The sequence below is a fragment of the Tetrahymena thermophila genome, assembly GCF_000189635.1.
Source record: "Tetrahymena thermophila SB210 genomic scaffold scf_8254563, whole genome shotgun sequence".
In the NCBI taxonomy this organism is placed as follows: Eukaryota; Ciliophora; class Oligohymenophorea; order Hymenostomatida; family Tetrahymenidae; genus Tetrahymena; species Tetrahymena thermophila.
In genome coordinates, this window is record NW_002476334.1 from 383522 (window position 1) to 397044 (window position 13523).

At 23.0% G+C, this 13523-nt stretch overlaps 5 protein-coding genes across 5 annotated transcripts; 3 read left to right on the forward strand and 2 right to left on the reverse strand. All coding sequences in view use genetic code 6, as the record gives it.

Moving 5' to 3' along the window:
* Positions 1-681: 681 nt before the first annotated feature.
* TTHERM_00600820 (phosphatidylinositol 4-phosphate 5-kinase) lies at positions 682-4469 on the forward strand (the record flags this gene model as incomplete). The annotated part of the gene is made up of 8 exons (XM_001032553.2): positions 682-1122; positions 1337-1523; positions 1632-1772; positions 1942-2581; positions 2675-3059; positions 3115-3599; positions 3709-4287; positions 4346-4469. 8 exons carry the CDS (start codon positions 682-684, stop codon positions 4467-4469), a joined length of 2982 nt encoding a protein of 993 aa, XP_001032553.2.
* A 973-nt stretch (positions 4470-5442) lies between these two features.
* On the reverse strand, positions 5443-6144 carry TTHERM_000600829 (zinc finger protein; the record flags this gene model as incomplete). Its single annotated transcript, XM_012798768.1, has 1 exon — positions 5443-6144. One exon carries the CDS (start codon positions 6142-6144, stop codon positions 5443-5445), a length of 702 nt encoding a protein of 233 aa, XP_012654222.1.
* Positions 6145-6659: 515 nt separating this feature from the next.
* TTHERM_00600830 (N-recognin zinc finger protein, putative) lies at positions 6660-8183 on the reverse strand (the record flags this gene model as incomplete). Its single annotated transcript, XM_001032554.2, has 1 exon — positions 6660-8183. One exon carries the CDS (start codon positions 8181-8183, stop codon positions 6660-6662), a length of 1524 nt encoding a protein of 507 aa, XP_001032554.2.
* Positions 8184-9920: 1737 nt separating this feature from the next.
* On the forward strand, positions 9921-10429 carry TTHERM_000600839 (transmembrane protein, putative; the record flags this gene model as incomplete). Its single annotated transcript, XM_012798769.1, has 3 exons — positions 9921-10056; positions 10122-10345; positions 10418-10429. The coding sequence occupies 3 exons, from the start codon at positions 9921-9923 to the stop codon at positions 10427-10429; spliced, it is 372 nt and encodes a 123-aa protein (XP_012654223.1).
* A 92-nt stretch (positions 10430-10521) lies between these two features.
* TTHERM_00600840 (tesmin TSO1-like CXC domain protein) lies at positions 10522-12946 on the forward strand. Its single transcript, XM_001032555.4, has 3 exons — positions 10522-10818; positions 10902-11027; positions 11091-12946. The coding sequence occupies exons 1-3, from the start codon at positions 10679-10681 to the stop codon at positions 12691-12693; spliced, it is 1869 nt and encodes a 622-aa protein (XP_001032555.3). The 5' UTR covers positions 10522-10678; the 3' UTR covers positions 12694-12946.
* Positions 12947-13523: the final 577 nt, after the last annotated feature.

A 13523-nucleotide genomic window follows, 5' to 3' on the forward strand; every position in this document is an offset into this window, starting at 1 on the left:
TAACTCTTTCAAGAATTTCATCAAAATACTTATAAAAATATCTACTTTAATTTTTAATAGGAACATTTTGTTTGTTTTTATTTTTCTATTCTAATAACATAAATTTAAATCTATAATTAGTATTTTAAACTTTATAGTTTCTTATAATAATTTAAAAAAGAGCAACAGTTTAGTAAACTTTCTTTAGAATGAAATAAGTTCAAAGCATTAAAAAACATATAAATGAATGTAATTTTAGATTTAAGATGCACATTTATTATTCACAAAATTATGAAAATAGACGTATATTTATTTATTTATGTTTTATTTTTAAAATAGAAGACAGACAATTCATTTCCAGTAATAGTTAATTTACTTAGCAAAGTAAAAAAATTTAAATAAATACATGAACAAGTAAATATTGCATAATAAAAGAAAATTTTATATTAACTTTAATGCAGAACTTGTAATAATATGCTGATTAAAAAATTATTAATTGATTAAGGAACTTATTTTACAAATAGCGAGTAAAATTGGCTGGATAAGAGAATTAAGATTAGCAAAAATTCATTAATTGAAAGAATTGAATGATGTATGTTTGTATGTTATTTTGTATTGGTCTTATTAAAACACAATACTTAATTAGAAAATAAATTAAAAAGATATATATTGTAAAAAAGTAATCTTATAAAAATATACAGGATGCGTAATTTATATGAGTAAAGTTAGTAAACAATTCATAGTCAACAATATAAGCATATAAATAATGAAACTAATTTTTATGACCTCACACAAACAGTTAAAACAAATCCTAAATATACAACATATACTGCACCCTTAGTAGGATAATACACGTATACAGATAAAAACTAATCATAATTTTAAACAAAGTCACTATATGGGAGAGATAATTCATCTAAAAAAATGTCTAAATAGAGTCAAAATATGTAGTATTTGATGTAGAAGTATAAATTTACTGATTAAGAATTAATATTTTTTAAGAAAAGATTTGATAGCATTTCGTAAAAAGGTATTTTAAACTAAAAATTATTTCGTAAGAGCATGGGAATTTTAGGGATTGATCATCTTTCGTACATATCAGATCGCATATTTTTGTTAATAGACAAAGATTAAGATGGTAAGGTAATAAAAGATTTTTGCAAATAATTCTTGTTAAAATCATTAAAAAGACTAATACATATTTGAAGCAATTTAGTTCCTAGTGTTTTGCCATTTTAGAAAAGTTTTAAAATATGCATAGGATGCTTTTAAAAATACTAGTTAATATATCTACTTTTATTAATCAATGATTTCATATGTTAAATTAATACTGATTTTCAATATAATCTCAAAATAGGTTAGTTTTGAAGATTATTTGTCATATCTAGATACTATCATTAATGGAACAGATATTTAAAAGGCATAGTTAAGTTTTTCCTTTATAACTATGAATTCAAGCGATCGTAACAAAATTTATTTGCATGATATTGAGTAAATGGTTAATTAAGTCTCTCTTGTCTGGAAAGACCTCTCAGGATCCACTGGTAATTTATTTCTGCAAGCTTTATTTTTAAATAAATAAATAAAGAATTGTGGTTATAATTAATTTTTCTCGCTTTTGTTTTGATCATCAATAATTGGTATATTAACAGTGTATCCCCAAAAACAGTACATAGAAAGTGTATTTAGAAAATTGGATTTCAAATAAAAAGGCTTTGTTGATTTCGAAGACTATTTTAATACATACTCCAGGCATTAACATATTTTTTCATGGTATGAGTTATTCAATGGAGGTAATTAATTAATTAGATTATTTAGCTTGACAGATAGATAGATTCATTATAATGATTTAAAAATCCTACCTTCTTTCCATTTTTTAAATTTATTATTTTTTCTTTTTTAAATAAGATTGAGTTTTATCAGAGGATTTTAATTTTTAATTTTTTTTATGTAAAAATATAGATGAAATGATGGAAAAATAAATACAATAAATTAATGTAGAGCAAAAAAAAATCTAAAACAAAGTTAATAATTAAATAAAGAAGAGTGAATTATGCAATTTAAAGACAACGAGCTACTTACAAGGACTTAATAATGAAGTAGCTAACTGCTTAATCTCTCTAAAGGATTTTGAAAATAATATGTAATAAAAAGATAACTGGGAGGTAGAATTATAGGCTAATAATTAAGTTAATGGCTTCGATGTAAGCAAGCAATAAAAACATCTTTTATCTGTTGAAAATTGTGAAAAGGTTCTGTAACCAAACTCATTAAATTAACTTTTATTTATCAATAACAATGTAAATAATAATAATCCTAATAATGGGTCTACTCTTTTTCTAACATCTTTCCATCATGAACAAAACTCGTGCATAAATAACTCTTTTTTGAGTTCTACTTATTAAGGACCACTAAGTATATTACAACCTACTTAAATTCATCTAGGAGATTAAGATCCCGAAGAAGAAGAGGAAGATATTAATGGTTTAGCTTAAGAAAAATTTGAAATGTAATAAATTTAGTAATAAAATGATAAAGATCACTAAGTAATTTAGGAAAGCAAAGCTTTAGATTTTTTAGACAAGCTAGAAGAAAAAATAAAGTAATTAATTCATAATATAAATTTATATTAAGCTATTTTCTTGTTCAATTCATTTAAATAAATTATAATTTGTTTCTATTTATTACTTAATAGAATGCTGTTGAACTAAACTGAAGATTTAGAAATATATTTAGATAATTTGGTTAATAAAGATGAAGGACTAACTACTAAATTTACAAGAAAAACAAGTAATTCTTAAACAAGGGCGAATAAAGGAGGAGGGTTGATATCACTCCATGCAACATAAAGAGATGATTATGAAGAAACAATAGCAGATTAAAGATTTAATTAAAGAATATCGAGTATCTAGACCACTACAAAGACATTCAATAAATTTTCATAGTATGGTATGGAGACTCACAAAGATTTACTTTAGAAATTTGAATTTTAACAAAGCAAATCTTTATAGTAGAGGAAAGTCACTATTAGTAATATACCATGCCATAAAAAGAATACAAAGACTAGAAGAAATATTTCAGTAAGATTTAATTTAAAGTATTACTGAATATAAAAAATAAGAAAAATTTAATAAGATTTATGTAGGACACGAAAACTGGAATTTGATATTTGTGATGATGATTGGTATTAGGGGATCTATCAAAGACTTAAGAAATGTTGGTATGCCAAGATAGATAGATCCTAAATATTTCACTTAAAAGAACAACAAAGATTTGATAAGAACATTTCAAAATGATTCAGATTTTATTTAATACAGATTCACTGATTATGCCCCTCAAATTTTTGAAAGAATCAGATTATTATTTAACATTACAAAATAAACATATTCTAAGAGTTTAGGGCCAGAAACTCTACTAGGTAACTTAATTCTAGGAAACATGACAAACTTATCAGAACTTTGCTCTTCTACAAAAAATTTTAACAAGTTCTAGTATTATTCTGAAGACGCTAAGTTTGTTATTAAGGCAATATCAAAAGAATAAGCATAGTTTTTTTTTAAAAAAATACTTCAGCCTTACTTTACCTATGTTAACAATAATTTTCATACACTTCTAATGAGGTAATTTATTCAGTTTAAACAAAGCCTTTTGAGGCAGTTGAAATTATTTTAGCAATAAATTAAAAAATAAATAATATTTATTTAATTTAATTTATAAAAATATTTATAGATTGTATGGACTTTATAAGATAAAGTTTAATAAGAAAGGAAAGAAAATAGGTGATTCAGTTTATTTTTTTGTTACTCACAATATATTTTCCACTGAATTAGAAATAGACACTAGATATGAAATCAAAGGTTCTACTCATAACAGGACTGCTAGGAGAGGAAACAATTTATCAAACTTTGATAAAAATACATCTCTTAAAGAACTAGACCTTAAGCAAGATAAGGTAAAGCTTGGATTAAATTAATAAGATAAGATCTAACTATTAAATTAGCTAAAATCTGATACATAATTTCTTTCTAAGTTGAATATCATTAACTACTACCTCTTGCTTGGTATACATAATATATCAGTCGATTAATAAAGGTTAAGCATGTTTAAAGAAAGCCATATTCTTACAAACAGCAACTCTACAGTTTTATATAGAGATAGGGATGATACTCTTAAATTTTCATGCTCTAATGACAGTATATAGTAAGAATAATAACTAAGATTTTATGAAAAGTATTAATCTGGAATACTCTCTGAAGATGAAAAATAGGTCTATTACTTTGGAGTATTGAATATATTTACTGAATATAAGTAAAATAATTTATTTATTACTTTATATATATTTAATTAATTTTGATTATTAATAAAGGTCAACTCAAAAATTAGTTCATTCCATTAAATCAACATTTTACGGATCTTCAATAACAACCATTCCTCCAAACGAATATCAAAATAGGTTAAACAAATTCGTTGCAGATCAATTATTCAATTGATTCCATTTTAGTTATTAGCTTCAATAAAAGTTCTACTTTAAAATATTTCAATAATAAAATAAACAAAATAATAAAAAAATAAACAAATAAACAAACAAACAAACAAACAAACACAAAATTTATTCAAATTAAATTAACTACTAAATATAAATTAAATTGTGTAAAAAATCATAAATAAAATAAATAAATAAAATTTCTCATTTAAAGTCTTTTTTTTCATTCCTAACTATATTATTAAAATATAGATAATTTAACTCAAATAATGTCTTATTCACTTAACAAATTTAGCTAAAATTATATAAAATCTAATTATTATAAATTAGATTAATTTATTTGTATAAAAAGATATATATATATCTATATATCTATTTTTGTTTAGTAATCCATTTAGTTTAGAAAACACAAAATAAAAAAAAATTTATTTAATTTAATTTTTATATTATTTTTAATATCTTCATCTATTTTTTTCTTTTAATCATTCAAAAGCTAAATTAATTTTATTATAAATATTTTTTAATTTATTTATTTATATCGATCCTTTAAATGATATTATAAAAAATTAATAATGTTTTACTTTTAAATTAACTTTATATTATTTTAATAATATAATTAATTAATATAACTAAAGCCTTAGCATTACTTAATAAAAATTAATAGTAAATCCTTTTGATATATCACCCCTCATATTCTTCAAAAATAGGATTATTTTATCTGCTTTTAAAATCATAAGTTTAAGAGAGGATGGTGATGCAAAGGATTTTATACTATTTATAAATAACTTGTATATTTTAAATAAAAAAAATTGGTTATGATTAAAGATTCTAAAAAAAAAATATTCCAGTAAAAAATAATTGATTTAATTTTTGATAATATTTTATTTTATAAAGATAAAACAAAATGAATATTTGCATACTTTCAATAATTAATTAAATAATTATTTTAAATTAAAAAAATAGATATTTATTAAAAAATATCATTCTTTTTGATTGAGATATTCTGAAATAATTTCGTTTATTTTGACCATATATTATAAATCGTGTTTTAGCTCTATGCTTAACATATTGTTGAAAGTCAAATATTTTTCTTTAAGTTATTCGTTTTTTAAGATTGAATCAATTTTTTCAATTTTTGCTTATTCTTCTTCAGAAAATAGTTATTTTTCATTTTTGGCTTAAATTAACTTAATTGTCAGAAGTATGATATGATTATTAATTATGAAATTTGCTGGATAAAGTGGATTTAAATATTATTCAACCATTTAAGTTATAAATTTTTCATTTAAAATCAGTTTCTTATAAATATCTATTTAATATGGGAATAAATTTTAGAGCTTAAAATCACTTCCTAAAATTGTATAATTTTAATTGTTTTTATTTGAAGCTAATAAGCAGAAATTTTCCAAAGCTACATTTAGTCTTAATGAATGTCTAAAGTAGAATTTTTACTTATATTAATTTTAAATATTAACATACTAAGATTAAATGTTTTAGCTCTAATCATCTAGCATGCACACATTTTAGATATTACTTACAATTAAATTGCTCTAATTTAGAATAACTTTAGAAAGCTATTCTACATCTTTTATGTAAATTTTCTTATCTGCTTATTAATTGATGCAAGTTACAATAATTTCGTTTAAATTTTATTAAAAAAGATTACTATTTTCATTTTCCATTATACTAACATATCTCAGGGAAGTATAAATGGTGAACGTTCGAAAAAACATTATAGAAAGGGGTTGAATCTATTAAAACCTAGCATAAAATATAACTAAGCTAACTATTCTTTAGTATTTACGTCTCATCATTCGTTTACATAAAGTATTTATCCAATCCTAATAAAAATTAGGTAGTTATATTATATGGAGAATAAATAGAAGGCTGATCATCAGCCAATAGAATTATTTAATATGTAAGAGTAAAGAAGTCATATATTCTATTATATGGCGAGTATAAGAAGTCTTCCAAACGATTCATCTAGTTCTTTAAGCTTTAATTAAATTAATTATCATTAAAAATTAAATACCATTATTCAGCTTAGCTCTTTATTCCAGGCTCAATATTCATAATTATGAATTTTGAAGCAATTTAATGCATGGTTTAAAAGAAATTCTTTTTATCTTGTTCATTTTGAAACTTGAAATTTTTTGCAAAAAAACTTTTAATAACTGATTCTGAAAACATTTTTCTTTCAGAAATAGCTATAAGTAAAGGTAAATAGCTTATAATAGTGGCAGAGAAACTACAAAATTCTAAGTTTTAATTAATTAATTAATTAATTTAAAAATTACTGACAATTATAAACTCCTAGACAATATTAATGGACAAATAAAGGTATAACTTTTTGTATTAACTTTTAGTTGTTTATCAGCAATAAACCTTCAAATATATTCACAAATGTCATAATCATAACTTTCTCTATCTGTTTGTACTAAGAATAGAACAACATTTTTTATAGCTTAGTACTTACGTGCTCTGGTAAATTTTGTGAAATTTCTTACTTTATAGTGACGCTATTATTTGTAAATAAAGCAAAGCAAATTCTAATCAGATTTGAAATAAGCTATTCAGGATATTTTTATAGTAGCACCTTTAATTAATCTACAAACGATAACATTTCAAAGGAAATACTCATCAAAATATACAACTATTCATCAAAATCAGCAACAACATTTTATCTGGCTGATAGATAAAGGCTTAAGTAATTCATTGGACCTAAAATATCATCACCTAAAGTTGTAATCAAGTGATCGAAAGTATTCTAAAACGAAATATAGTCAATTACTAGGTATGAAAGAGATGGAAAGAATCCAATATTATAAACTCGTTTTTAAATAACTCCATTTTATGGTCTACTTGTATAGGCAAACATTTTCATAAACTTTTCACAAAGAGTTAAATAAAATGTATTATTTACTTTAAGAGCAGACCTAAGTAGTTCTGTTAATATTTAATCATTTTGGTTATCTACCAAATTATATGAAAGAAGCAAAACCTCATATATAGTTAAGTTATTATTTACCTCCTTTTATTCTTTGAAAATTCTTGCCCATTTGCATCTATCAGGAATAATCTCATCATATTTGATAAACCGCAAAGCGATTGGTTTAGTCAGAGTCTTTGAGAAGATAATAGGAATAAAGTGAAGTAAAATAGGGTTTATCTCTAATAACTCATTAAACTTATTTAAGATCAATCTCAAAATAAAATTAATCCTTTCTGTTCTATGCTTGTATTATTCTTAAGTAATATATTAGTTTTTATTATTCTTCTTTAGATTATTTACTTACTTTTCATTATCAAGAATAACTATTTTCTCTTCAGCTATCTTATTTAAATCAATTATACTATCAAATAACAAATGAAACATATCTAAAAAGAATATTTCGATTCCTTTCCACATCTTTGTGTGATTTTAGTATTCTTTTTCAAAAATACCTTTTGATTTTTCGAATCCTCTGTGACAATTGCAAAAAAAATTTTTATCCATAATGTTAGATTCACCACAGTGGCACTTAAATTAACTTGTATCGCATCCTTCAATCTTTTTATATTTATGGCCTTTGTGTTAAGGTGTCAGAAAACATTCCTCACATAAAACTAAGTAAAATTAATCATCATCAATTTATTTTTTAGTATTTTAAATTTCTTTTCTGATATGAGAGCAATCAAGACATTCATAAAACTGTGCACCTTACCCCAACCCTTCTTGCATGTACCTTCATTTTTTAATTCTTCTTTTGCTTTAATTCTAATTTTTCTGCTAAAATAAGCTAGCTGTCATTTTCATCGTATGTTGCAAGATGAATAAGTTAATCAAACATAAGACTCATGTTATTAAGCTAAAATTAATCACATGTAAAAACCTGTTGACTAAATGACTTCAATATAGATTAATATCTATATTAAATATTTTATTTTTTTTTACAAAAATAGTAAAAGGCTGCTGCAGCTATTGCAGATCCACCTATTGTAATTAACGCTAGCTTTTGATTTCTCTTCATCTTTATTATTATATTATCAAAGTATTTTTCTAATATTAAAAACAGACAATTGTTTAAAGATTATGTTGAGAATCTATTTGTTTTTTTTTTTGATAATATTTCAAAATATTAGACTTTTTAGAATATGATAAATTCTAAGTTAATTTGTTAATTATTGATAAACCATAGATATTTATTTATTTATAAATTAAATATGCTAATAAATCAAAACTTTCACTAAATATAAATGTAAATTAAAATAAAATAATTAAAATTAAGGAGAAAGTGAAGATAAAATCAAATCTAAAAGCTATTTATAAATGTCTTAGTAAAAAATTAACTAAATTTTTTTAAATTCCTTAATAAAAAAATAAAAATGGAACCAATTAATAAATTTATCTTTTTAGATTTTGAGTATGTAATAAAAGCAAAATGAATATTTTTTTAGGATAAGTAAAATTGTATTTAAAAAACACGAAATCAATATGGAATGATTCGTATGTGTATCAATAAAGAATCAATTAAGTATAAGCAATTAAATTCTTGAAATTTTAAAATAGTTTTCTTAAATTTATTATGAAATATTATAAAAAATAAAATATATTTTTTACTGGAATATTTTAATATAATAATATCATTAAAAGAAATAGTGATAAGGACAATATAATTTTAAAATATTAGCATATATGAATATATTTTTTATTAAATTTTCAAAATTTCAAATATTAAAAATGAAAAAATGAAAAAATAATAAAGTAGTAGTTCAGTAATAAATAATGGAAAATAGTGAAATTATATATTTAAAAATTAAATTAGTATCTCATGTAATATGAAATATTTTTGATTTTGTTTATTTATTTATTTTAGTTTAAAAGAAAAATCTAAATAAAAATGAATGTTTAATTTATTTAAAATATTTAATTAAAAATTCTTAATATAAATAATCAAGAGAAATTTATTAACTATCTATAGAACTAACTAGAATGAGGTTCTCTTTATATTGAATATATTAATATTTTGGAAGATATTTACTTAATGGACTATTTATTTGTTATTTAATTATTTATTTAATTTATTATCTAGATAAATTAAATATGAAAAATTCAAATATAGGAAAAATCTGTCTGTTTATTAAAATAAATATCCAAAAACGTAAGATTACAAAAATATTTTTTAAATATAGTCCTAGGATCTTTTATATCGATTTAAATTGCTGAAAAAATTAACTTTATTTTCTACAATTTAATTAGCTAATTAGAACCAATAAAAAATCTTACCAATTTTTTTTCCTTAAAATAAAAATACTTCAGCTACTTTCATTTTTTCCTTGTTATTCAAAATAGTTTACTCTCCTTTTCATAAATGCTGTTATCATTGAATTAAATAAAAAATCTTTGCTGACCTAAAAAAATAGAAACTTAAATTGAATATTTGTATTAAAAAATCGAATTTTAATAATTAAATTAAAAATGCTGTCTAACTTTTTTTTAAAAAATTTGGCTTTAAAAAAAATTTATTTGTTTATTATTAGAGAGATATATATTTGTTTATTTGTTTATCGAGTGACTGAAAGTATCCCTTAAAATCAGAATTCTTTTTAAATATGTAATATTCTAGAAATTAAAAGAGAGTATTTGTGTTTAAAATTTATTATTATATTTTAAAACAAGAAAAAATTGACTTAGAGTAAATTTAAATATCGTATTTTTTAGTTTAACTATGGTTATATCTAAAAGGCTTACAGATATTCATTTTCCTACTGTTTAAGATATAACCTTAAATAATTATCAAATACATTCAGAAAATAAAAATTTATTTGATTATGTCTGTCACTTCTTCTCTAACATTTATGCTCAAAATCAGTAAGAAACCTTTGATGTATATTAAAATTTTGGTAAAATAATATATAATTTACTTAGCATGTTCAATATAAAAGATAAAGTATTTATTTGATCAAAATAAAAAGTAATTAAAGTGAGTGGTGCGAATATTATGAATGTATTTTTCAGAAAAAGAGCTTTAGTTAAATAGAAATTTATAGACATGATATTAATAAGTAATTTATTTATTAATTTTTGTGCCAAAAAACAAAAAATTATTAAAACAAATTTTGTTTGATTTTTGGATTTAATAAAAAATAGATACTTAATTTTTCTATATAATAAATTCAACAAAAATTAACAGGAAAGAAGAAAACAGAATATATCGCAAACTTCATTAATATAAAATGTAAAAGGGTAATAGCAACACAAACTATATGTTAGACTCAAATAGGAGCAATATTCAAGAAGAGCTAAAAAACTTCTACAGCCAAATGGAGATTTCTCCTAATCATAGCTTTAATAACTTAGATACTCACAATTTTGAGTAAGATGATTAGATTCATTGCTTGCTATTTTTTCTCTTTTTCATAGATTTTAATTTCTTTGTTTTTATTATCCTTTAATTAGATATTGTGCATCAAAAAATTAAATGGGATTTAGTGAAGGTGAAGGTACAAACGAAACAAAAGTAAAGAATATCCTAGCTCACTACTTAGAAGAAAACGATGAAGAAATTAGCAAGACAGAAGATCAGTAAATAAAATTAATGCTTTTTAGAAATATTTTATTCATAAATTTGTTTTCTTTAATTGATAGCGCAACTGAGTCAGTAAACCAAAGCTGCTGTGACCTTAAAAAATAGCCTGATTATAATTTTCACAGTTTTTCGGATTAAAATTATTAGTATGGTAAGGAATCGCCATCTTCTGATTTTCGCTTATTTTAGCATGAAGATGATATAGCAAATGATCTTTCATCTTCAGAGAAGCTTGACTTTTTCGATATCAATGAATAGACTATATATAAGTAGAAGTTGAGTTATACAACTCAAGTTGAAGACTTTATAATGAACTGTACACCAAATCCATTTTGCTTTGAAGCTTAAAAAGCTGTAGAAAAGATATTCTTAAATAAAAGGATTGAAGAAATGAAGAAAAAAAGACTACTAACAAAGAAGCTTATGAACAAATATCAAAACAAAAAAGAAAAGGACATATTTTTGTAGCAAAGCTATAACTAGCTTTATGAAGATGTAAAAGATAACAAAGAAGAGCCTAACATTAGTCCACGCAAAATATTTTAAAAGGAATTTATATAATAAGAAGAATAAATAGAAGATCTCAACAAAAACAGTAATAGTAATAATAATCCACAATAAATTCTGCCAAATTTCGATTAGTCTTCGCTAAGCATAAACGCTAATCAAGCAATAGTAATAAATAATAATATGTAAAAAAAATAATAACCAAATAACAAGTTGCAAAGTATTGATAGTAGTAAAGAGGGGGAAATTTTGAGAGTTTCAAAAACTCCTTGCAAATGCAGAAAATCTCTTTGTCTTAAACTTTACTGCGAATGCTTTGCAAGAGGTGAAATTTGTGGACATGCTTGCGTTTGCTTAGAATGTAAAAATTCTAAAAATCACTTAGAATTAAGAAATGAAGCCATTAAGGTTATTGAAGCCAAAAATCCATCAGCTTTTTTGTTTTCTAACATTTAAGCAACAACAAATCTTAATAATTAAGATAAAAACCTTACAAATATGTAACTTGAATAATAAGACATGGCTATGGATATAAGAAGAGGTTGTAATTGCAAAAAATCTAAATGCAAAAAGAAATATTGTGAGTGCTATATGATAGGGAAAAGATGTTCTTCACTTTGCCAATGTTTAAATTGCTCTAATAATAATTCTCACTCACACACCATATCTTCTTACAGCTAGTCTCCTATTTAGCACAATGATTTATTAGACTCGAACTAAGAGTCAAAAAACAATTCAATAATTAAATTAAAACCAGTTCTAGCAAAGGAATAGAAAAAATTATTTGATATTGTAAATCAAGAATATTAGAATATCCAACAAGATGACTAGTCGTTATTGCATACTCTTAAAGATTCTAATAAATAATATAAATTACAAGGAAAAAGCTAATACCAAAAATAGGAATCACCTTAATTAATAAAATAAAAAAATTTTTAGAATTAAATACTTCCAAAAAAAACAGAAATATTTGCTTTTAAAGATACAATTCGTCATACAGATAATTAAAAAGATAATACGACATATTCTTAATTTGAAGCTAAATAAACCACAGATTATAGCCAATTGCATTCAAGTAAAGAGAATAAGATTAATTTAAAAGCTACTAAAAAGATTATAAAAACAAAAAAAGTTAATCACACAAATTATTATTGATTTTCTTCCTTTTTTCAGCCTCCTCATTCATTCATTAATTGAAAATCTACTAAATATATTAAATAATTTAAATGTAAAACAAATACAATAATATAATTATAAAAACAAACAACTAACCAGCACTCAAATATTAAATTAAAACTACTTTTATATATATTATATATATTTATAAGAATCATTTAATTTTATATCTATGTATATTTACTTACTTTCAAGTTTGATCAAATAAAAAATTATTCAAAAAACGCAATAATTGTTTTAATTTTCTTTTAAGTGTATAAAAGAAATACTTTTTAAATCTTAAAAAACTTAGTTAGAATTTAATTAATCTAAGATCTTTTTAATAATTCTAATTATTTCTAGTAAAATTTAGAATTATAAAATTTTTTCCCCATTTTTATTTAATATTTTATAGATGTTTTATAAAAAAATTACATTAAAAATATTATTTTATTTGATTAAAAAATAAATAAATAATATTAATAAAAACTTATTAAATTTGGTATTTTTTGATAACAATTAATATAAGTAAAAGTAGGGGTTGGGGTTGGGGTTGGGGTTGGGGTTGGGGTTGGGGTTGGGGTTGGGGTTGGGGTTGGGGTTGGGGTTGGGGTTGGGGTTGGGGTTGGGGTTGGGGTTGGGGTTGGGGTTGGGGTTGGGGTTGGGGTTGGGGTTGGGGTTGGGGTTGGGGTTGGGGTTGGGGTTGGGGTTGGGGTTGGGGTTGGGGTTGGGGTTGGGGTTGGGGTTGGGGTTGGGGTTGGGGTTGGGGTTGGGGTTGGGGTTGGGGTTGGGGTTGGGGTTGGGGTTGGGGTTGGGGTTGGGGTTGGGGT